The sequence below is a fragment of the Porites lutea genome, chromosome 7, assembly GCF_958299795.1.
Source record: "Porites lutea chromosome 7, jaPorLute2.1, whole genome shotgun sequence".
Taxonomy (NCBI): domain Eukaryota; kingdom Metazoa; phylum Cnidaria; class Anthozoa; order Scleractinia; family Poritidae; genus Porites; species Porites lutea.
Genome location: NC_133207.1, coordinates 34,222,502 through 34,247,144, shown reverse-complemented (window position 1 = coordinate 34,247,144; position 24,643 = coordinate 34,222,502). Strand labels below are relative to the sequence as shown.

General features: G+C 41.0%; 1 protein-coding gene and 1 pseudogene across 1 annotated transcript; one reads left to right on the top strand and one right to left on the bottom strand.

Annotated features, from left to right (window-relative positions):
* LOC140943504 (uncharacterized) overlaps window positions 1–371 on the top strand; it is a 1,398-nt pseudogene extending 1,027 nt beyond the window's left edge.
* Window positions 372–520: 149 nt separating this feature from the next.
* On the bottom strand, window positions 521–24,643 carry LOC140944843 (uncharacterized). The gene is made up of 6 exons (XM_073393945.1): window positions 24,096–24,643; window positions 23,821–23,967; window positions 20,151–20,704; window positions 18,324–18,477; window positions 16,571–16,705; window positions 521–13,330 (listed from the first exon to the last, which is right to left on the bottom strand). Exons 1-6 carry the CDS (start codon window positions 24,277–24,279, stop codon window positions 3,549–3,551), a joined length of 10,956 nt encoding a protein of 3,651 aa, XP_073250046.1. The 5' UTR covers window positions 24,280–24,643; the 3' UTR covers window positions 521–3,548.

The window sequence follows — 24,643 nt, the reverse complement described above, 5'->3', positions numbered from 1 at the left end:
ATGAGGTACGTGTGTATGTACACCTTTTGGGGTTGAGCAAAGGAGCGATTGACGAAGGAGTTAGCCGGAACATAGAGATACTCAGGGAAGTATACGAACGCGTAACGAAGGTGAAGCCGGAAGCGGAAATTGTTAGACATACTTGTGAACGATTCATACAAGATCTTTCAAATCTGAAGAAGAGCAAGCATTCCTATCACAGCTGCGCTAGTTTTAGGGAGGGGCTCACAGAGCTGTATGAAACATTCTGCAATTTGATTATCATCAAGAAAAATGTCGCGGATTCCAGTCCGTCTCCAACTTCAGCAGAAGTGGAAACGAGAGATGCAGACACCATCTACAATTGTCAGTATGAAAGCTACGTATAAGGGCTCTCGTAGTAGTAACATCCGCTATAGTGATGCGAATTTCGTCCGTGTGTGTAGGGATAGAATCATCTCGCTCACTAAGCAAGTTATATTTTTTGACAGAAATTAGTAGCTCGCTCTGTATCCGAAAGAAATTTAGATAAGCACTGAGCTAAATGATACAAACTTTGATTTATTGGTGAATATATCAACTTTCCAAGGCTTAAAATTACAGTCCAGAATAGTTGTAAAATATATCATAAGCTCACTGGACTAAGAAGACATTTGAGGAGCTCTACAACTGCATTACAGTATAAGCTTACAAACTGCAATACATGCACCTAATGAAGTATTTTTATTGGGCAGAATTTCCAGGTTGTTTTTGTAGACGGTAAAATTTGCTTGCATGTCCAGAAACGTTAAACTACTAGGACTAACTTTACAGACACCTAGGGCCACTTCACATGGGCCAGGTTTCCGAGATCTCGCCTTTGATGGAAGACAAAGTCCTATTTTGCCAAACGGTAACATATAATCCTAGCATAGTCGAAAGTTCGTCCCAAGATCCCTTCACTGCTGTCTATAGATTTGTTGACATACAGATGACAGAGTCCCTCAAGTATAGTCTACTTATACAGCTTAGCATCATTAACGCATAGTTAAACAATTTTGGAATTTACTTAAAATGTTATTCTATTTTAAATTTCACATTACTTGCAATAATATCAGTTTCAATAAAAAACCCGATGTATGATTTTTGAGTAATAAAATTGTAACATTGTGTTGTGTGTATTAATGTATAAAATATAGGCTTGCAAACAACGCAAGACGAGGAAGCTTACTACTAGCCCCTTCCAAGATAAACGATTCATAGAAACCATAACTTATTTCAAATGCATAATATATCTCTCATTTTCCTTTGTATTGTCTGCCGTACTAATCTCAGTGAGCCTTTCCCCCCAACTGTTTAGTTTTTGCAGACGGTAAAATTTGGTTGCATGTCCAGAAACGATAAAAAAACTACAATCATGGACAAAAGTCCTTGGGACAGTAGGTCAATACTCATATTTTTCTGTTATTTCTCGGTTCCCTCATAAAACAATGCATCCTTTTCGAAATTTTCATGCAGTTCTCCCTTTCCCCACCCTATACAAAGTTTAATTTTGGAAAGCAATTCTGAATACACGCGTCCAACATTGTTTGTGGGGTGAGGGGAGGGGTTGGACCTGTGTGAATTATAAAACGCCCCAGAAATGCAAGTGTCCCCAGACTTTTGTCCATGATTGTAGGACTAACTTTACAGACACTTGGGGCCTCTTCACATGAGCCAAGTTTCCGAGATCTTGCCTTTCCTCTAAATCCTTTGTAAACTTTTAAGTGTGTTCATTTGAGAGTGCAGGCTGGCTTGGTTCCCGAGATCTCGGTAAGTGGGCTGAAAATTTTGCCATATGCGGAACCCTTCATCACGGTTACTGGAATCAAAAAGCGAGATGAATTCTGGCGGCCCGGATGTCGTCGTCTTGCATGGCCTGCTGTGTTCTCCACGTCATAAGCATCCCATTTAACTGCAGCGATACAGCATTAAGGGTTGCCGAAGCTATGGTGGCGCGAAAGTTATAATTTTTGTGTAACCGGGCTGATGTGAAGAGGAAATAGACACGGAGTCTATTGATCGCGGGGAACGAATGTCAGTGCTAGATATAATTTTCAAATCATCTTTACGAGCCAAACAATTCTCAATGAAAACTTGTTGATTAGTCCATACGAGCAAAAAAACTTCAATGATATGTGCAATTCTTTTGCTGTGCGAATGCGAGCAACGAATAATGCAGCGAAACCCCTTTTCTGCGACCACCAGCGTTCGATGAAAATCTCATCAAAAAAACGAAGTGGTCGTACAGTATTACCGAGATGACCAAGGGCCAAAAAACTGGTCGCAATAACAAGTTAAGTCGTGTAGATAAGGCAGTCGAGTAAGGCGGGGTGGTGACACTGTATCACTGCAAATTGTCACTCGGAGCTTAAAATCCCAAGACAGACATTTAACTGCGGTTACTCCAGCCGTTTTACCCTTGGGTTAGTGGCTCTTGCCAATGGTTAAGCAACTGCAAACGATATTCTTAAGTGAAAATGCCTTGGGGAAATTTCTACGTCAAAAAAACTAAGACAAAAGAATTCCCCATGACAATTCCCGAGCTAGGTTCTATGAGTTTTTGAATAAGAACTCAAAGTGGCTCAACCAATCACGAGAAAGTGAAATGTAGCGAAGACTATAAAACACGTGTTATTCATTTGCTATGTTCATCTTGGCGCCAAATCTATCCTGAAGTTCGACCACACAACAGGATTTCCAGCCTTACGATGAACGTTCGTATGTGTAATAAATTCAAAATCGCCTTGAGAAACTTAATATTTTTGTTTCCATCAGCAGTTTTAACTTAAAAGAGCCATTTCTTTATGAGGTAGTTGGAGCCAATTTTGCGAACATGCAATTTGACTGGTAAGTGAAATTTGTTGTTGTTTTGTTTTGTTTTGTTTTTTTTGAAGGAGAAGCTGAGAACATTAGATTAAACGCGTAAGGTTGGTCGAAACCTTCGTTTTCGTCTCAAAATTAAGCGTTTATCGCTATCACCAAACAAAGCTGAAATTATTAACGTTTTATGTAAAGGATGAAATGGTAGAAGACATTCTGCGTTTTATGCCAGTACAAGAGATCGGTCGAATTTTTTCCCCTCGGGAAATATATCAGCGTGTAACCGCAAGAGTTAGCCCAGCCGAAACTGCTGTCCCCAAGGGAGCTTTGGAGAAAATGTTTAGTGTAACCGCACCTATATGCCTTGCCTCCCAACTCAGTTTCATTCAAATCAAAACCATCACCTCAAAGGATGAACTCGTAATTAATTACATTAATAATTATGAATTAAATTGGCAGCATGTAAAATCATCGTCCTTTCTCACTGGAAATAATTATAATAGCTTAAGAAGTTGATGAATCTATCATCGATTTTGGCGTGCTTTATCAATAAAGCTGCTCATCTTATAATATCGCAATAGTTAAAAATATCGGGTCAGTTTGCTGAAAATGTTTGTTCCCTCTAGTGGACTGTTTTTTTTTTCTAATTGTTACCACGCACCTTAATAACGGAAATGTTCTCCATAATAATGGTATGTTTCTTTTTAATTTCGTCTGCGCGGCCGAAATTATTTATCCCAAAAAGAACGTAAACTGCTAACTGATGGTCTGTTCGAGGGCTCTTGTCTGGATGTCCCTGGTTGGCTGCGATTTGTGACGCTTGGAAAAGATGCAGGCTCGATACGAGCCCGGCCATCGATGGAATATCTTGGCCTTTCACGTTGGTGCTCAGATGATGTCCTTACTCCTTTAACGTGTGGTACTTTAGACAGGCTTAGGCCTGGCCTTTCAGGAACTGTTGATTCCTTTTCCGTAAACTTTGAAGTTGATGGTTGATGATGGCCTCTTTGATGAAGTCCTTTGGAGTAATGTCTCATCCAAGGGTCGGATTCGTTGTCATCTGCATCTGAGGGAAGCGAAGCTTCCTTTCGCCATGAGGAACGAGAATCTTTTACAATAGGCTGTTTACCACCGACGTCAAGTTGAATGGCAACAGGTTCAAACTGTGACACGCTGGATCTTGCTTTTGGTATAACACTTTCCACTTTCGGAACTGGCGCAGTCGTAAGTTCAGTATGCTGCTCTTTAACATCAGGTTTAACTGCGATGATATCAAACTGAGAGACAGGAGGTGTTTCTTTTGGAACATCAACCTCTACTTGTGTAAAGGACGTAGTCAATTTTTTCGCTGGTTCTTTACTGTCGTTAGCTTGAACTTGGACATCAACGGTATCAAATTTGACCGGCTGTATCGTAAAATTAAAAACACTTCTTTCCGGTTTTTCTGGTTTTGAGTCACCCTCATTCTTTACTTCCGTGGTCTTTTCAGGGTCTGGTGTAGAGTCTTTGTCATCATCATCATCATCATCCACAATTGGTCTCTCTATCAAGTATCCCTGCATTAAGTCCCAAAGGCGAGAGTTAGAATTTCGTCTTACGGAACTTGCCTCACGAGGAGATTTTACACTGGCATCTTTATCCTGGTTAGATTCTGCCTTCGGCTGATTTTTATTTTCAGGAAAATCAAGTGAACCTGCCAAGGATGTTATGTCTGGTTTATCCTTTTTCACTGAGTGCTTCACGATCCATTCTTCTTCAGCTCTCGGCAAATGGTAGTCATCAGTGGTGGAAACACCCCATCCCTCTGGATAGTCGAGCTGGACATCGTTACTAGGCTCACTTAACTGAACGTCTGCATTGCTGGTTAATATCTGGGTATCTTCCTCCATGTCATTATGTTCAGAGGAAATCCTTTTAACTGACCGTAACACAACAACAGGTGAGTGTTCTTGAATTTCCAGCTCATAGTTATCTGTGGTTGGTCTTTCCGGAATATTTACCTCGTACACGGTCTCAAAGGTATGTGCTTGTATGTTCATTGTCGGAGATGCGCGGTCTTTTTCGTCGGTTGGCACCCGATTTTCAGCTTTCTCTTCGTCCTTCGAATGACCGTCTTCTGGTTGCAACACAACTGACAAGTCTGGAACTTCATACTCTACTGAGCGCGAACGAACAACAGGTGCAATTCCTTCTTCTTGGACTTGGTTATCATTGTCCTCCATACCCATTCTAATATTGTGAGAGTACTGGAGATGGTAGGCTAAGGTCACTGGAGGCTCGTTAAGCTGGACATTAGAATGTTCCGTTGCGCCTTCCTCGTCATTCTCCGGTACAGGTCTTTTAAAGGAACGAGTTACGATGACTAAAGGGTCTTCAGTTACTGCTGGGACGTCCACCTGATTGATAGAGAAGTGATCAGGGGTTGACACATGGTGCACTGTTTCATGCCTTTGCACGCTTACCCCTAGGTTGGGTGAGAGACGACCACTCTCTTCAGAGGAAGTTGAAGTTGTTGAACTCTTGCGCTCATTTGCTTTGAATGAATGATCGTCTTCTGGTTGCAACACAATTGACAAGTCTGGAACTTCATACTCTACTGATCGCAAACGAACAACAGGTGCAATTCCTTCTTCTTGGACTTGGTTATCATTGTCCTCCATACCCATTCTAATATTGTGAGTGTACTGGAGATGGTAGGCTAAGGTCACTGGAGGCTCGTTAAGCTGGACTTTAGAATGTTCCGTTGCGCCTTCCTCGTCATTCTCCGGTACAGGTCTTTTAAAGGAACGAGTTACGATGACTAAAGGGTCTTCAGTTACTGCTGGGACGTCCACCTGATTGATAGAGAAGTGATCAGGGGTTGACACATGGTGCACTGTTTCATGCCTTTGCACGCTTACCCCTAGGTTGGGTGAGAGACGACCACTCTCTTCAGAGGAAGTTGAAGTTGTTGAACTCTTGCGCTCATTTGCTTTGAATGAATGATCGTCTTCTGGTTGCAACACAATTGACAAGTCTGGAACTTCATACTCTACTGATCGCGAACGAACAACAGGTGCAATTCCTTCTTCTTGGACTTGGTTATCATTGTCCTCCATACCCATTCTAATATTGTGAGTGTACTGGAGATGGTAGGCTAAGGTCACTGGAGGCTCGTTAAGCTGGACTTTAGAATGTTCCGTGGCGCCTTCCTCGTCACTCTCCGGTACAGGTCTTTTAAAGGAGCGAGTTACGATGACTAAAGGGTCTTCAGTTACTGCTGGGACGTCCACCTGATTGATAGAGAAGCGATCAGGGGTTGACACATGGTGCACTGTTTCTTGCCTTTGCACGCTTACCCCTAGGTTGGGTGAGAGACGACCACTCTCTTCAGAGGAAGTTGAAGTTGTTGAACTCTTGCGCTCATTTGCTGATGGATCTTTAACTTCAATAGAAGGCGATTCCATCTTCAGGTCGACTTCCTGGACGTCGGAAGCACCCTTTTCCGAGGATAACGAACTTGTTGAGCTTTTCCGTTCCTTTGATTCAATAAAGGAGAATTTGGTATCTTCAGGTTTAACAGAGTGAAATTCCACTTTTAGAGCATCTTCCTGGACCTCTGCAGCACTTAATTCTGGTTTATCAAATTCATCATGAGGTTCAATGATATATTTTTGCTGATTAGTAAAATACTCTACTTTGTATAGCATCGATGGTTGAGGATCTTTAGGAGACGTTTTGTGCTTTGGTATACTCTCATCAGACGAGGAGCTTGTGGAGCTTTTTCTTTCTTCATGTTTAGATTTGTCATCTCGGATGTGAGAGACCACAGTAGGTACACTTGACTCTGGTTTCTTAGGTCCTCCTGCGTTTGCACTCACAAGATATTGTTCGGGTAATGTCGTGTATTCCACGTTGTACTTTACTGGTGCACTGGGGTATTCACTTGAAATTGGAAAATTGGTCTTCTTAGAATGGTCCTCGTCTGACGACGATGTTGAGCTGGTGGACGTTTTGTGCTGCTTGGAGTCTTTTTGCTTGACAGACCTCTTTTTACCAGTTTTATTATCCGATGAGGAAGAGCTGCCAGAACTTTTGCGTTTCTTTGGCTTTATTTGGGTTGTTATTCCCATGGCAAGATCACCTTTTGATGGTTTCTTTTTTCCTTCCTTCTCGTCTTCGGATGCGGAAGAACTTGTTGAAGATTTCCTTTCTTTTTCTTTTTGCTTAGGAGTTTCATCCTCTTTTGAAGATGCAGAACTGGTTGAACTTTTTCTGAACGCCTTAAACAACCGCGATTTCTTTTTACGCTTTTCGGTTTTTTCTTTGTTATCTTCACTTTCAGAGGAGGAAGATGAGGACGAGCTAGACGAACCTTTTTGTTTTGTGTCTGAACCCTCTTCACCTGGGAAAACAACTTCAATTTTCTGCCTAACTTCTCTGTCTAGTGTCAATGTTCTTTTCCTTGGAGCGGGAGGCTCATCTTCTTCAAGTGACGCTGAGCAGATGGTCACGTTTTCTTCCACCTTAACTAAAGACATTCTGCCTGGTTTCCGCTCTATCCCATCCTTTCCAACATCAATACTTCCTTCTGAGTTTTCAAATTCAAAACCTGGTTTTGGATAGTCCGTCTTCTTTGGGGATAACAACCTTAATTCCATGTCAGGGCGAATCTCATCATAACGCTGAAGATTTCGAGGTTCCTCGTAATCCATCGAAGGAAATTTCGTTGGAGTACTTTGAAGCTCTAAATTGGAATCGTTTACTACTGCTAGCGGTTCGGTCTCTAACTCCAGTTTTGCAAGGTTGCTGCCTTTTTGTTTGGGTGTTGATGTATTTACACTCCAGTCAAAATTGGTGTCATAGTCTTTTCCTCCGGGTTGAAAAGACCATCCTCCATTTGGCTCTGGTGAGTCGAGTGTTTTTGGTGCTAGGATGTCTTGGGTCGGTTGCCAGACATTAATATCTAGCTGTCTATCGTCTAAACCAATTGCTGGACTCTCAGCAGAGGTATCGAGTTCAGGCAAACTGCCTTCTAAGCTGACATCACCTGTCTCAATCTTCGGCTTCGGTATATCCATGTCATATTCGTTAATGTCAGGTCGATTTATATCAATGTCTAAGTATTCACCTGTTCTCATGTTCTTGTCCAGTCCTCCAACTCCTCGTCCGATTCCAGGTAAACTTGGATCAAAGTTAAAATCATTAGTAGGAATTTCTGGCTCTGAATTATCCATGTCAAATTCTTCTCCGCCAAATTGCGGTTTTGGGGCTGAAATTTCTAGATCAGGTAGTTCAGCTTTCGTATCAAGGTCTGGCTTACTTATGCCAAAACGGAGATCGCTCTTAGGAACGTCTGTGTTATTATCAAGGGCGTTTGTATCCAATTCCGATGAAGGTTTACTACCGGAAATTCTTAGACCTGGTACTTCGGCATCAGCATCTAAATCCCCACCAGAAATTGACGGCTTGTTGATAGCAACCCTGGGCGCGTCAGGAAGATTTGACCCAGAAATGCCCCAATCAGCGCTGCCTTGCGAACTGTTAATATCTAGGCCCGGACTTCTAAGTTCGATGTCTTTATCTTGTACACCAGTAAAGGTTCCTGATAATTCTGGCTTTTCATGAGTAACGTTTGGTAGGGAAATGTCTATTTCCCCTTTATTACCAGCCTTTACGTCCAGGTCTGGTGTTTGGAAACTAGAATTAGGTTTGTTGGACCTTAGGTCGAAATCTGGAGTATTTATCTTCATCGCCAAGTCCTCACTGTCAATATTGGGTCCGTGAAGGTCAAAACTGCCAGCTTTTTTGGCTCCAAATTTTCCATCAAACTCTGGATGGCCAAGCTCAAACTCGCCATCTCGGTTTTTCCCGTTAGGACCTTCTAGATCAATATTAGCATCCATCGCTTTCTTTCCATATGGCGCATCTTTATCAACCCCACCAGTGCAAGACAAACAATTTACACTCTTTCTCTTCTTTCTGCAAGGAAAATCTAAATCAGCAGACGGAGAATTGACATTAACTTCAGGGTCCTCAACTTTTCCAATCGAGGCATCAAGATCTGGACCAGACACCTTTGGTTTTTCAACAGACAGGTCTGCCTTTAATCCACTGACATCTAATTTAGGCCCTGAAAAATCGGTGCTTGATCTACCTGCACTTACTTTAGGCCCAGAAACGCCTGCTTTTGGATAGCTCGTGTCAAATTCGGGCCTGGACAAGTTTGCTTTGGGTCCTCCTGTATTAAAGTCTCCCTTGGAAATATCTGCACTTGGTCCACTGAGCTCCAAATGAGGTCCAGGAAGTCCTGGGTTTGGTCGGCTAGCATCAACATCGAGCCCAGAGTAATCTCCTTTCGGTCCTCTTACATCGAAGTCTGCCTTGGAAATGTCTGCACTTAGTCCACTGACATCAATCTCAGGCTCTGACACACCTGTTTTGGGTCGGCTAGCGTCAAATTCGGGCCCAGAAAAGTCTCCTTTCGGTCGAGTAATATTGACGTCTCCCTTAAAAATGTCTGCACTTGGTCCACTGAGATCAATTCCAGGACCTAAACCTCCTACTTTTGGTCGGCTTGTGTTCAATTCGGGCGCTGAAAAGTCTGCATGAGGACCTTTTAGATCAACATTAGCATCTACCCGTTTCTTTCCATATGGCAGATCTTTGTCAGCCCCACCAGCGCATGAAAAACAATTTCCACCCATTCTCTTCTTTCTAGAAGGCAAATCCAATTCAGCAGACGGGGCATCCAAGTTAACTGTAGGGTCTTTTATATTTCCAGTTGATACATCAAGACCAGGACCAGAAACTTTAGGCTTTCCAGTTAGTTCCATATTTGGTTCTTTAACGGAAGCGCCAGCCTTGGGTCCACGAAAGTCAATGTTAGGCCCAGAAAATTCTGTTTCTGGTCGAAGAGAATCGAGTTCGGACCTGGAAAACTCTCCTTTAGGTCCTTTTATGTTGATTTCTCCGTTGGAAACGCCCGAATTTGGGCCACTGAGATCAATTTCAGGCCCATTAACTCCTATTTCTGGTCGACAAGCGTCAAACTCTGGCCCAGAAAAGTCTCCTTTTGGTCCCATAACATTGAAGTCTTTCTTTGAAACGTCTGCACTTGGTCCACTAAGATCAATTTCAGGTCTAGAAACTTCTGCTTTGAATCGGCTAGCTTCAAATTCGGGCCCAGAAAAGTCTCCTTTCGGCCTTTTAATATGGAAGTCTCTGTCAGGAATGTCTGCACTTGGTCCACTTGGATCAATTTCTGGTCCAGAAAATCCTGCTTTGGGTCTGTTAGCGTCAAATTCGGGTCCAGAAAAGTCTCCTTTCGGTCCTTTAATATTGAAGTCTCTGTCAGGAGCGTCTGCTCTTGGTCCACTTACATCAATTTCAGATCCAGAAAATCCTGCTTTGGGTCGAATAGCGTCAAATTCGGGTCCAGAAAAGTCTCCTTTCGGCCCTTTAATATTGAACTCACCCTTAGGAAGGTCTGCACTTGGTCCACTATAATCAATGCCAGGACCCGAAACGCCTACTTTTGGTCGGCTAGTGTCCAATTTCGGCCCAGAAACGCCTGCATCAGAACCTTTAAGATCAACATTAGCATCTACTGCTTTCTTCCCATATGGCACATCTTTGTCAGCCCCACCAGCGCATGAAAAACAATTTCCACCCATTCTCTTCTTTCTGGAAGGCAAATCTATTTCAGCAGACGGGGCATCCAAATGAACTTTAGGGTCTTTTATATTTCTAGTTGATACATCAAGACCAGGACCAGAAATTTTAGGCTTTCCTGTTAGTTCCATATTTGGTTCTTTAACGGAAGGGCCAGCCTTGGGTCCACGAAAGTTAATGTTAGGGCCAGAAAATTCTGTTTCTGGTCGAAGAGAATCGAGTTCGGACCTGGAAAACTCTCCTTTAGGTCCTTTTATGTTGATTTCTCCGTTGGAAACGCCCGAATTTGGGCCACTGAGATCAATTTCAGGCCCATTAACTCCTATTTCTGGTCGACAAGCGTCAAACTCTGGCCCAGAAAAGTCTCCTTTTGGTCCCCTAACATTGAAGTCTCCCTTTGAAACGTCTGCACTTGGTCCACTAAGATCAATTTCAGGTCTAGAAACTCCTGCTTTGAATCGGCTAGCTTCAAATTCGGGTCCAGAAAAGTCTCCTTTCGGCCCTTTAATATGGAAGTCTCTGTCAGGACCGTCTGCACTTGGTCCACTTGGATCAATTTCTGGTCCAGAAAATCCTGCTTTGGGTCTGTTAACGTCAAATTCGGGTCCAGAAAAGTCTCCTTTCGGCCCTTTAATATTGAAGTCACCCTTAGGAAGGTCTGCATTTGGTCCACTATAACCAATGCCAGGACCCGAAACGCCTACTGTTGGTCGGCTAGTGTCCAATTTCGGCCCAGCAACGCCTGCATCAGAACCTTTAAGATCAACATTAGCATCTACTGCTTTCTTCCCATATGGCACATCTTTGTCAGCCGCACCAGCGCATGAAAAACAATTTCCACCCATTCTCTTCTTTCTGGAAGGCAAATCTATTTCAGCAGACGGGGCATCCAAATGAACTTTAGCGTCCTTTATATTTCCAGTTGATAAATCAGGACCCGGACCAGAAACACTGGAAGCGCCAGCTTTGGGTCCACGTAAGTCAATGTTAGGTCCAGAAAATTCCGTTTCTGGTCGGAAAGAATCTCCTTTAGGACCTCCCATGTTGAATTCTCCGTTAGAAACGTCCGAATTGGGACCATCGAGATCAATTTCAGGCCCATTAACCCCTATTTCTGGTCGGCGAGCGTCAAATTCTGGCCCAGGAAAGACTCCTTTTGGTCCCCTAACATTGAAGTCTCCCTTTGAAACGTCTGCACTTGGTCCTCTAAGATCCATTTCAGGCCTTGACACTCCTCCTTTTGGTCGGTTAACGTCAAATTTGGGTCCAGAAAAGTCTCCTTTCAGCCCTTTAATATTGATGTCTCCCTTAGGAAGGTCTGGACTTGGTCCGCTAAGATCTATTTCAGGCCCCGACACTCCTGCCTTGGGTCGGCTAGCGTCAAATTTAGGCCCAGAAAAATCTCCTTTCGGTCCTTTAATAGTGAAGTCTCTGTCAGGAACGTCTGCACTTGGTCCACTTAGATCAATTTCAGGGCCAGAAATACCTGCGCTCATATTTCCAGAGGGCACGTCTGCTGACTTGACATGAGGATATGCTGTATCGACCGCCATCTTCGGTATTTCTGTGGAAATACCTTTGTTTGGTCCATGAACATTGAAGTCTGGGCCAGTTACTTGGTATCCCAAGTCCTTTTTCTCTCCCCTCCCACTGAAACCAGGACCAGAGCCACTGATATCCAGCTCGTCAGGTTTCTCCATTTTTAAAGATCCGTCAACTTCAGGTGGATTCCAACTGAAATCTGTCTTTCCTCTGTTTGTTCTGTATGGTTCATCTTTATCCCCACTTCCTACACAGGAGAAACAGCTACCACTCTTCTTCTTGGCGGAGGGAAAATCTACTTCCGGAGAATGTACGTCACCACTTGCTGAGGGGCCTTTTACTCTACCAGATGACAGTTTAGCGTTGGGACCTGATATTTCTGTATTTAATCTCGCCTCAGGTGAATCGACATCACCGGTGTCTAACTTGGCTCCTGGTCGTTTCTTAGAAATGTTAACATCTGGTCCACTGGCATCAGTTGAAGGCCCAGAAAGCCTTTTCATTTCTATGGAGCCATCAACGTCTTGTCCTTCAAACTCGTATCCATAGTTTTTCCTAGCTTTCCTATAGGGCTCATCTTTTTTACCACTTGCTGTGCACGTAAGGCAGTTTCCTATTTTTTTCTTTCCAGAAGGCAAATCGATCTCGGCGGAAGAGGGACCAAGCCCGGGTCCTTTTGGAGCAACCCCTTCAGTAGGTAAGGAGGCATCTCCATTATATCTTCCATGGTCCACACCTATATCAACATCTGGTGCTGATCCACGAAGCCCATATTCCTTTTGCGTATCTCCTACATCCGGGTCTCTTATTTCAGGACCCGATCCACTCATGTCAAAGTTCCTTCCTGCCTTCATCTCCATATGGCCATCCGGTCCATCAAAGTCTCTGGATGGAAGTTTTAAGTCAGGTTTGCCGGTAGACAATTTAACGTCTTGTGCTTTTCGGTCTGGTGTGTTTAGACCTATGCCAACGTTCGATTTTCCTTTAATGTATGGCTCGTCTCTGTCTCCACTGGATGCGCATGAGAAGCACTTGGCACTCTTCCTTTTAGATGACGGTAGATCCAGGTCATACGAGGGTTTACCAAGATCGACGTCTGTAAACGTATCTGGACCAGAAACCTGTGTTTTTAGCGTTCCTACAGGCTTATTCAGATGAGGTTTACCCATGTTTACATCTAGCAATGCTTCTCCGTCAGGGGCGCGACCTTGGACCCCTTCAACATCAAGTGTCGGCACACCTGCCTCTAATTCCGGTGACATATCAACTTTACATGATTCTTCTATGATTCCATCAGGTATATCAACTGATCTACCTGTGAAATAAACAGTTGAGTAGTGTAAGGCTGAAACCTACGGACATTCTAGAGTAAAGGATTTGGAAAGAGAAACGTAATATAATTGAATTAACCGCATAAAGAGGCAAATTCACTGATACTGTTAGCAGTTTCCTTAAAGTTGATTGGAATATAAAATTTCGGTTCAACTCAAAATTGCCTCCAGAGAGAGGCTGAGTACAGTCAAGCTTCTTCACATCCACCCACCCAGATACTAGTTGTAATGGAACTTTTCCCCCAACAACATCAAAGATAACTATCTATTTAAAGTTAGGAGGACGACATCGGCTTGATTAGAGAATACAACACTTTATAGGTCCTGCAGTTGGAGAACGCTTGTTTCTCTCCTAGTTTCCTCTGGCTACAAGAGCAGAATTTCTACAATACTTCCAGTGCCGTAGCCAGACCAAACGGCCAACCGAGGCAGGCGGGAGTTGCTAGGGGGGTTCGGGGGCATGCCCCCCCCCCCCCCCCCGAGAAATTTTGAACTTTAGTCTCTCGGAAATGCGATTTGCAGCGTTTTCTGGGCCTTTCGGTAACTTTTTTTCGAGTTAATTTAAGTGGAATTTAAAAAGCAATAATCAGAAACAAGCTACATAATCTGGGTGACCGTTAACCTCGCCAATGGTTTTGATCAGTATTTGTTCAAAAAAAATTTGAATTAACGTACGTGGCCCCTTGAGATCGATGATATGGTAATTTTTTCATAGTATATTGACTGAATTGCTGAATTCTTTGTAATATCATGATGCGTTAAAAATATCCGATGATCGCTTATGTAAAATAAAAATGATCGGCGAAATTCGTCAAAATTTTACCGAGGCGAGTGCCTCGGTTGGCCTCATACTAGCTACGGCGCTGACTTCTGAACAATGCTCTTTTTCTCTAAGTAACATGATTATGTAAACATTGATGAATGAATAAACCGTGAATGAAACTTTGTTAACGTGTATTTTAGATGTAGCTGAGGGGCCCCGCCCCTTACTAATTGAAGACACTCAAAACATAAAATTTGAAATGTAGGCTAAGAAAAGTAGTAACTAATTAGTAATATAACGCTATAAAAATTTTGAATTAAAACTGTATGATACATTAGTAACTTAAAGCTATGTTGCGCATACTTTACAATTTTTACAAAGACTGGTGTCAAGAATGCTGGACAGATCAGCTTTGCAAAAGCAGGATCTACACAACCTTAGACATCACATATTTTTGACATCAAAAAATTGAAATGTTAATATAATCACCATTCTTGTTATTTTATTTACATGCTTCAGAAGGACACAAGAACGACATCCAGTGGTGGGTTAAGACTGCCAATTTATCTTTCATAAAAAATTTAAAAAGCTACCTTCGTATATCATAAAAGCTAATAAAGATTATCCGTTGCACACGACTGATACTACTAATGTTGGGGTTTTATAGCATACACATTGCCAAACAGGTTGAACTATGTCGATTCAGGATATCGACCTCGCTCTATACTCCGCTAAACATCGTTCCATAATCTAAGACCGATGTTGAAATTGCTAAATAGTAGTTTAAGAAAAATCCGCACATCATGTTTGCAGACGTTCTCCTTAAGATTTCGACTGCTCGTTTTCATAGACTTGTTTTTGAACATATCAGGTGACAGGTTAAAGCAAAACTGAAACCAGGCCTAGGTAAATCTCAATCTGTTATAGCGACTATGCGCTAGGCAGCTTCCGTGGAACTAAATTCTTCCGGCAGAGTCGGCGTCCAAATTCTTTAAGCTGTCTTGGTATATTTCTCTTGTAAGAATTCTGGAAAATGCGCTTTTCCCAAAATGCCCATGTTGGTTAAAGCGGCGACCTAAAAATTTAAGGATAAAACCACAGTTTGGATTCTGAAAATTTTATAATGAATGTACTTTTTTGCGCCGATTTCCTTTGCTTGTCACAAATCCTTTAGTTGAATGTACTTCAGGGAAAACCTAGACGTTCCTTTGTGCATGAAAGCCACTGCACAACGTTCCTGTCATTATCGATCTATCAACACTTGGAACTTGCTAAGCGCAAGCACAAGAAATAGTAGAACGCGTGGCGCAAAGTTAGAGCCGCAATGTCACACCGAGAACTAGGTGACTGATTGCATGACTAAAACAGTATACGTCATTAGTGTATTTTTAAGTCAATAATAGGTATATGTGTATAGTGTAATAACGATATATTATCGTAGCTACTTTTTTATTTCGTTTTAGTTTTTTTCCATTTGTTATTAATAATTAGATTTGTAAATTAGTCTTGTTTTTCTTCTTTCCTTTTCCAAATTTGTAAATTAAATCGGAAGAGCCATATAGTGGAGATTTAATAAAGATACTCTACTGTACCCTACTACTGTACTTAACCTATGTTTAATTGGTGGTGAGGCTTGTGTTTCAAACTGGGTGATGAAAACTGGTGGCACTCTTAACTAGAAGAGCTCCTTTACGGAGAAGCTGCGCGGGGGAGGTGGGGGGGGGGGGGGGGTGGGGGGACGTATACCTGAGCAGCTATTAAGCACAAAACAGTTGCGTTTTAACCGCTTGTACGAGACAATTTTAAAAATTCAATCCTGAAATTGAGGAAAAAGGCTTTCTCAACAAACTCTAATTTGAACGGCTTTTAAATTTTCTGGGTCAGATTTTAACAGGAAATTTTGGAGAGAAAAAACATGCTAGGTAAAAACCAAGCAAGCATTTTCGTACTGGTTTTATTAGGTTATAGTCTTTATAGTAAAAAGGCGAAATCACACTTTAAATTAACCTATATTAAAGCACATTTTGTACAAATATCATTTGACCACCCTTTCTTTAACTTGGCAAAGAAGTAATATGTAACATCACCATCTAACTGTCGCATAAAAACAAAGCTTATAAGAGCGTCAATTTTACAGTGAAAGGTATAGTCTTAAAGACTAATTTAAATGAGGTCGCTGATTTGTCACATCGTTCTATATTGTACTCCACATTAATGATACAAAACAGTGTAGCAATCATTGGAAGGAATTTTAGACCAACTTCGATATATCAAAATTCATGCTTGGCTGCGAGGCTTCAGGGAATAAAACAAATGAAATCGTCTTGACGCTCAGCAATGAATAATAGATTACTTTTGTTTTATTTTCCCAAGCCTCGGAGCCAAGTTTGAATTTTAATATATTGAAATTGGTCTAGTCAACTGTTCACTTGATTATTAAAAAGTACCTCTTTTTACCTACCCTTTATCTTGTAAAGTTCCTTTTTCTTCAGTGTTAGATGTAGTATTTTCAAGCTATCATCTCGTAAAAGTGACATGGCTTGATCATGAGGCATTCCCTCAATGGATGTTTCATTAATTGCAATGATCTTGTCACCTAGAACCAATATAGCTACATTAATTTTTCGACGTGAAACCGCACAGACATCGTTTTTGCTTTGAACAAACGATCCGCTACTTGCGGAGCCTGCGATCATGTCCTCTAGAGTATGATACAATTCTTTCAGAAATTACATGCAAAAAAGCCAGAATATGGAATTCTTTCTGATTGGATAGGAAACAATAAGGATGATTTGCGCTGTTCCGATTGGCCAAAATCGGCCATCTGTTAGTTGTTGTTTATTTCAGTCTGCATTTTTTCTTGCGCAAGGAGTAGTAAATAAACACGCGAGTTCGTTATGAATATTCTGCTGGCTCAGTTTTCGTAAATTTGAAGCAAGTTCCAAATAGAAATTTGATCCATTGAAATACTTTCCATCTCATCGTATACTAAAAAGTTCCAGTCCAAAATTTACTGATCGTTTAAATGCAATTTGATACCGGGTACAAGTAACAGAAGCGACAAACGGATTCACTTTCAAATTAATAATCAATTGATGAATGGACTCTTGACCTAGTTTGACTGTAATTCCTCCTTCAGGAACCTGCGAATTATTCTGAGCGATCCTCACTTTCACAACACTTTTTAGTCCGTGAAACCAGCATAATTTTTTTTTCAATGCTTTCGGTACATGACGAAGTCAACGAACTTTTACCAGTAAATTCTTTATTATTTGTAGCTGTTAAAAAAAGGTACAGCAGCTCCAGCTAGCAGTATTTCATCACCGAAAAAAACATTAAAAAAATTTTTTTAGGAAGCTCCATCTGAATATGGACGTACTTAAAAAATTTCTTTTCCCTAAAATTAATTTCAAAAGGGACATTATTCGCGCCAAAATTTGATTCCCGTCTGGTAAACGTTGATTGGCTAAGAACATGACAGGTCAAGCAGACGTTAGATTATGTAAATTAAATTAGGGGGCGGTTGACGGCTTGTTAAATGAATGTATCAGGCGTTTTTTTCCCTCTCGAGTCAAAGAAGCAAAAAAAGAAAATAAATAACGCCTGGTTACAACTTGTGAAGTCCAAGCGTTTTCTAAACATGATTCGCCCAACTGTAAACGTTTTGAACGAGACAGTACTGAACGCCTACCCTTTGTGGGCGTGTCTAGCCATTCTTGGCCAAAGAGTTCTAACGCGTACAGCTGTAGATCATACTGGGACAAGGGAAAAGACACCAATTGAATCATGACAGGTAAATAACATGCACTACAAATCACATAGACATTGACAACATAACATAGACTGTATGGGAAGACGGACTCTTGCACACTGCACTCGAGTAATTTGTTTTCGATATTGGCTAAAACGTGTCCCCAACCAAGGTCATTGTTGGAAGACTCAGGAGATGAATTGTACACCAGCGAACCACGGAGGGAACCTTAAAAATTGAAATGCGCGAAACATAGTCCCCTATTGTGATCCGAAAAGCACTGCATAATCAACTCGACATTATATTTATCACCTGAAGAGAAGACCAGCAGTATGCAGTCCAAAAGTGGTAGTCATCACCTCAACTGACTAGGTCGTGAAAGAAGATATGAATTAATTATCTACCACAGGGCGTGCAGCGACTTTTTTTCTAGACAAAGGTTTTATTAGTTTAAATCTCTAACCTTTATCAACGAGTCCTGTCTTTGCCGCGATGCCTCCAGGTGTAACTTCTCTAACAAACAAGGCAGGGGGAGGCAAAGTCTTGTCTCTTGCTATCAGTAATCCGAAACCACCATTTCCTGGACGTTCAAGAAATACATCAACAATTTTCTGTGGCTGAAAAGGAAAGTCACTCGTTTTTAAGAAAATTCTACCTCTTTAGATAGGCAAATGGGGAAAAGACTTTTTAGCCTCATGTAACAGTTTGCAGAAACGATGTTAGTATATTCGAAATGAGACTCTCTTTTTCCACTTTGCACTGTTGGCTCAATTCTTTGTCATGGCAGCCTTCAATAGGTCTTAACTTAAAAACTGTAGGATTCCATGTTTTAGTTCTAACCTGACTTAGGAAAACGGATATGATTTCAAGTAGATAGGACTACAGGGCGTAGTCGTAGAATGTTTCATATTATTTCAGTAATACTAGAAATCCGATAAAGAGGGGGATCTGATGAAACTGAGATTTTAAACTGAATCTTACAAGGATACGGTGATAACAGACAGAACGGGATGCAATATGGTCGCAGTGATGACAGTTATTCTCGCTGTTATTGCTAGCCTGCGTAGCAAGCGTTTCCAATCGAGTTATTGCGCGAAAGTAAGAGCGGAAGCGAAAAAAAAAAAGGTGGAAGAGGGAGGGGGAGGGGAGAAGAGGAAACGCTTGCCCGCAAACCCCACGATTCTGAAAAACGCCCCTTGATATTTCACGGTTCGGCTCGTTTGTAAATTGACAGCTCGTCAAAATAGAAGTATAACGAACAGATTACCCCTGGATTGCCAGACTTGTAAAATTACTTTGTTCTGTAATAGAACACGTTCCAGGCGATTGCGAAAACTGTAATAAAAAAGGTTTACGATAAAAGAAGGTTAAAACTCTAAGCGGTTGCTGCGGAATTTCTTGTTTTTTTATTGTGCGGCTTTATCTCGTCGTGAAACCTTGTCTAAACGTCAACAATGATTTGTCCGGAACAATTCACTCCGCGGGCTATAAGTTTTGCAGAGCAGCTGCTCTTCAGCCTGTGTCGAAACGTTCTCTATAATACACGCCGCTAAATTTCCAATAAACAAAAAGAATCTTTTCATTTCAGAAAGCTAACAAATCGCTTGTCTATGGCGGCTTTAGCCAGTGTTGAGTACTGATGTTCTGATTTACGTTGATGTTATCTCCAACAAACAGTCCATTTTCTTTTTTCCAGTCAGATCCGCACGCTGTCATTCCCATTAAATTGGCCTTCCTTAGTCTCCACTGCTCGATCTCCAAATATACTTTGAAGACTCTGATCTCATAAACCTTTGTACAAACACGATTCAAATAAATATCAGTCCAAAGCATTTGTAATCTGCGACCGCAAATCAGATGAGACCAGATCTGTGACGCTCGTAAACAAAGCATACCTTGGTTGATTGATGTTTTGAGTGCTAAGTAATCAACACTAACAGGACCGCACCAATCAGAAGCTGCGTTCGTGGGCGAACGCAGTTTTTCAAAATCGTGGGGTTTGCGGGCAAGCGGTTCCTTCTTTCCCCTCCCCCTCCCCCGTCAATCCTTTTTTTTTTTGCTCTCGTCCCGACGTTCTCGACGAACTCGCGCGGAAGCGCTTGCTACGCAGGCTATGTTATTGCCAAAGGAAATGTTCACTATCATGTTCACTGTGTTTACTATCGCGCGCTAAATGATCCGGCTAAAGAATAGACAAAGCTACCAGTTATTTCAACTTTTGTAGCGGTTCAAAACTCAAGCAATTAAACATTGTAAAAACAATTGAAAAATGGGCTGATCAATTTCTTACCAAATCAACGCTTGGAATCGACTTAGGTTTCGATGGACCCTTGATGATTACATTTGCATCGGTACCTGGAAGACCACTACCCGAAGGACTTCCGTTCCCCGTGGGAAGCTTCAATTCCCGGCGATTTCCATCTGGAAAGTCAACATTACGTTCGTGATCCCAGTCCATATCCAGCTTTGCATCCCCTGAACCGGAGGGTAGTTTAATGTCAGATGCTCCATCCATGTCAATCTTTGCATCCCCCCCACTGAAGGGTAGTTTTATGCCAGATCCTCCATCCATGTCAATCTTTGCACCCCCTGAACCAGAGGGTAGTTTAATGTCAGATCCTCCATCCATGTCAATCTTTGCATCCCCTGAACCGGAGGGTAGTTTAATGCCAGATCCTCCATCCATGTCGATCTTGATTTCATCGTTATGTGCAGGAGGCTTGAACGATGGATCTCCATCCAGATCAATTTTAACTTCATCATGATGACCTTGTGGCATGTCAATAAGAACTTCACGACTCCCACCAGCAAAGGCTGGGTTAACCACACCTGATGTGTTGTAGGCTGGAACACAACATTTTACACTTCATTAAAGTGGTTCATATACGATAAACTGACAGACTAATGCAAAAAACACGTTGAAAGTCGTCAAATTCAAATTCTTTAATAACTTTTTTCCTGCTTTCTCATTTCTATTCCTAAAACGTATAAAGTGGGTGTTACATGGCCACGCAGCGGCGCTCACTTTTGAGATATTTGTCAACGCTTGAAGAGAAATTTCGTATTTTCAAATGTGAAGATATCATGTTTTCGCGCAAAAGCTCACTTGGTATTTCACTGCTGTTTTATATAATAAAATTGTATTTTTTTAACAATACCGAACGGCTCGGTTATATCGTGTTGTAAGTTATATGATGAAGGTCTCACTGCTATCAACAACACACAGGCACAAATGAATACACCAAACATAATGCTTTTGTTTGTTCGTCACGAAGACTCAAGAGCACTGGAAGCTAGTTCCGTGGTATACGCAACAACAAGAAGTTTGAATTAACCGTCATTAAATCCAGCATACACATCATTGCTATAAAAAGCTAACATATGTGCGAGTTAAAAAGACCAACTGTGAACACAATAAATTAAGAATTGACCCAACAGGTGGTATAAATTTAGCGTTCTTGGATGCTCGAACCAAAATTTTCAGAGATTTTAAAATTCGCTCGCTTGTCAGCAACTTACGTCAAGGGACCTAAGTACAGTTTAGGTGCTAATTACAATGCAAACTGCACATGACTTCCATTACAACCATCTTTGCTTGACTGACTTCTCTCTGCTAAAATAATGAACGAAAATATGTTTTCGTCCGAGAAAGCCATTTCCACTGGTCACAAAAAGGAGTTTATAGACATATTCCTAGCAGCACTGTATTTATAAATTCTTTAAGGGTTATAATTTTGACCTCCTGTTCCAATAGACAGCAAGCACAAAGAATCTTTCCCATTTATTGAAGATAGCTGCGTCAATATTTTCTCATATCCGGCTTTGCATAACTCAAACAGCAGGAAGGAAATGAAATAAAAGTTTGTGGCCTATTAGACAGAGTGGAATGACAAACTTACAACGAATCACAAGATACAGAAAAAAGTGGTAAAAAAGAATGTAAAACAAACACTGAAAATGACCATGTTTGTGTAAGTGATATCATTCAATCGAAAGCAAACACAATCATCGGGTAAAGCCTGGTTTCTGTATGATCCCTATGATCGCTGTGATATAGCGATGGAAGCCACTTTCCAGCGATCGCTGCGATCGCTGCGACAACGATCGCTGAGATAGAAAAAGTTTCTCAAGACTACCCAACCTAAGAAGTTACGGGACGCGTACCTAATTCAACTGAGTGGAGTGCAATTTGGCATAAAATCATAAGCGTGATTGTGCTGTTTTAGTGTGCCTTTTTCATTGCCTGGGAAAAAGATGCGATTTAGAGCCAAAAATGGTGCGATTTGGGAATAAATCACACAGCTGAGAGCCAATCAGATTGCAGGGATCGCCAGTGATTTCAAAGTGGATATAATAAAATAGATTAGCCAGCGATTTTGTAGCTGCAGAATATATCTATCGTGAATCACTTTTTGGTGGTAGGTTAGTAAGCGAGTTTCTCAGTCTAAAGATCGAAAGGCATGTTTTTTTACTTGTAAATCATTTTTTCCCACTCTTTTTGCTTAAGTTCATTTACAGAGGAAACATTTACTCCCTGCTTTTTTTACCTGAATTAGCACCAGAAAACATCAATTTTCCTTAAATATTGTTATAAACATTTGAAAATTAGGAAACAAACACAACAATACCAGAATATCTTGATTCAAGGAACTAAAAAAATATCAAAGTTTGCTTTAACTTAATTTAAAAACATGCAGAAGCAGAACCAAGGTAAGGTTCTAGCAATTGAATAAGTGAACAGTTAGAGAACTGAATTATTAAATCTTTATAAATTGTCTTTATTGTCTAAACACAACCCCGTGAAAACTGTAATAAATCATAGTGGTTTATGAATACCAGATTTTAATGACTTTACAGCTTTTTTGGTTACTTTGGATGATTCAATGATACATCTAGTTTAGAGAATTTCATTACTTTAAAATTTTTTTCTTTCAACTTTTTTTGCGCCTTCAGAAAAACGTCACTTTCATGCTGTGTTCACCACAAATATTTTTTTAAATCACTCAGTTTGGAATGCCAACATCCAGTTTGAGGGAAGCTTTTGATTCCGAAACCTTCTCGAAGTTTTTTTGGGGTTGAAAGAAAATTCTCGTTCATGTATCCTGAATAACTCTTTCCTCATCGGTAAATTTACCTTTATAGTTCTCTCCCCCTAATCGGCAAGGAGTCGTGGTTTTTACTCAATAGTACAAGAGTTGGTAACTTCATTTCATAATGAACTTGAAACAAGAGAACACTGTATTCTTTTCTTTGAATATTCTGTGCTTGAATGGTTGTAAAAAATCAATGGTATTTATGCAAATTCCCTGCGTCATCTTGAGTTCCTTAGCTGGTTTGCGGCGTTTTGTTGAGATAAATGACAGGATGATTTTCGTGGAACGGAATTATTTTATGTACAACACGATCAGCATACAAGACGCTGAAACTGGTAAAAAGATTTTGACTGAAGTAAAAAGGAAAAAGAAAAAGAAATCAATACGAGCTTTGATACGGCTGACTGCGGCGAATCAAAAATATCAGTTGGAGGTAAGTTATATTCCCGAGCGAATTTGTTCATATGAGAGCTTGTTAACTGTTAGCGTAGTAAAGTCTCTCCGGCATGAACTTAACTAGAGATAAGCGAGAATATCCTTAGAAAAGTGGCTGTTACTTGCGCTATAACAACAAATGGCTTTAAAGTTTATTGTTTAGTTTCATTAATGAATGTGGAAATTGGCCAATATAACGATTACCCAAATTCTTTAAAGCTTATTAATGCTGCAAAGCAAATAACCTTCATGTTCTTTTTAAACCTGCATCGCGTAGTTTTTATTTTTTAAGTTTTACTCATTTCTAAAACTAATGTTTTTGAAACAAGCAGAGCAAAAATTATTTTTAAAACGGGAGTTTAAAGGCTGTACCACAGGAATGTGTAAGTGCGTATGTCTATAAATTGCTTGCATTTGGCATTTTTGACTTACCAACTGAAGGTGCTTTTTCACTGTAGCGATGTGAAAACGTAACAGGTGTCCCATTGCCATTTAAGCCGATGTTACCACCTTTCGTCTTTGTGCCGAATGAAAATTCATGATCGCTTGCGGAATCGGCAGAAGATGTGGAAAGAGAAGCTAAGAAAAAAAAGAAATTAAGCATAACATAGGTTAGTGCCCCTTAACGAGTAACGGGTCCAAGTGATCTTCGCACTGAAATCTCTTGGAAATTTTGGATTGTTACAAAAAAATGTGAAGTTTCGTACTTGAGTCTCGCTGTCGGCAGCAGTACCAAACAAGCGCCACAATGGCAGCAATAAGAAGCAATCCTCCAATAGTTCCAAACACAGAAGCCACGATTGCAGTAGTGCATTCGCTAGCCGCCATCACAAACCTAATGTGCTGGCATATCAGAAAGAGACCCAGTAGTACGAGGTTGTAAAAAGCCATGTTGTAATGTTTACAGGCCTTACTTAACCACCCGCCATGGATGCTACAAATTCGATCACACGTTCTTAATACTAACTTGCATCTTACGAACGCCGACGAATTATCCAGAGTCCCAGGAGAAAAATACTTATTTATGACTAAAATAAACTATTGTAATCACCTCAATTGGAAATGTCAATTACGGGGCTTTCACTGGACTCTCATTGGCTAGATGCTGTCGGTGCTTCGCTGACTTTTGTATTACAATAGAGTCAATTGTTAAATATTTGGAATATTCTTCGATCTTAAACGCTTACGAGTTCAGGATCTATAGCGTGACAAGCTTGCTTAATGCGATATGGTTCTCTACATTCGAGACGTCTGG